Source organism: Haliaeetus leucocephalus, unplaced genomic scaffold (assembly GCF_000737465.1).
Source record: "Haliaeetus leucocephalus isolate CR32 unplaced genomic scaffold, Haliaeetus_leucocephalus-4.0 Scaffold262, whole genome shotgun sequence".
NCBI lineage: Eukaryota > Metazoa > Chordata > Aves > Accipitriformes > Accipitridae > Haliaeetus > Haliaeetus leucocephalus.
Window position 1 is genome coordinate 5108416 of NW_010972698.1, and position 363 is coordinate 5108778.

General features: G+C 77.7%; 1 protein-coding gene across 1 annotated transcript in view; it reads left to right on the forward strand.

The window, feature by feature from the left end:
• The first annotated feature begins 155 nt into the window (after positions 1 to 155).
• MCTS1 (malignant T cell amplified sequence 1) overlaps positions 156 to 363 on the forward strand; it is a 6659-nt gene continuing 6451 nt past the window's right edge. The window contains exon 1 of the mRNA XM_010568968.1: positions 156 to 289. Coding sequence (XP_010567270.1) covers positions 279 to 289 — 11 coding nt within the window. The 5' untranslated portion in view covers positions 156 to 278. The remainder of the gene's footprint in view (positions 290 to 363) is intronic.

The window sequence follows — 363 nt, forward strand, 5'->3', positions numbered from 1 at the left end:
CGCCGCCCTGGCCGCCGGGCCCTGCGCGCCGCCTCTGCGCATGCGCCGAGGCCACCGCGGCGCCCTCTGGGAATTGTAGTCCCCGCCCGCCCCGGTGACGCTCGGCGCGTTGCGTTGTTATGGAGCGGCGCGACAGGCCGTAAAGCGCGCGGCGTCTTCCGGCTGGCGCGGAGGGGAGGGCCGGGAGCCTCGTGTGAGGGAGCGCGGAGGCTGTGGGTGCCCGCGCCGCCGCCCGCCGGCCCCACGCACTGGTCCGCCCGGCGCCCACCGCCCCCAGGATGTTCAAGAAGTGAGTGGGGCCGGGGGAAAGCGGGGAGGGGTTGGGGGAAAGCGGGGCCGGGGCGGGCTCGGCGTTCGGCCCTG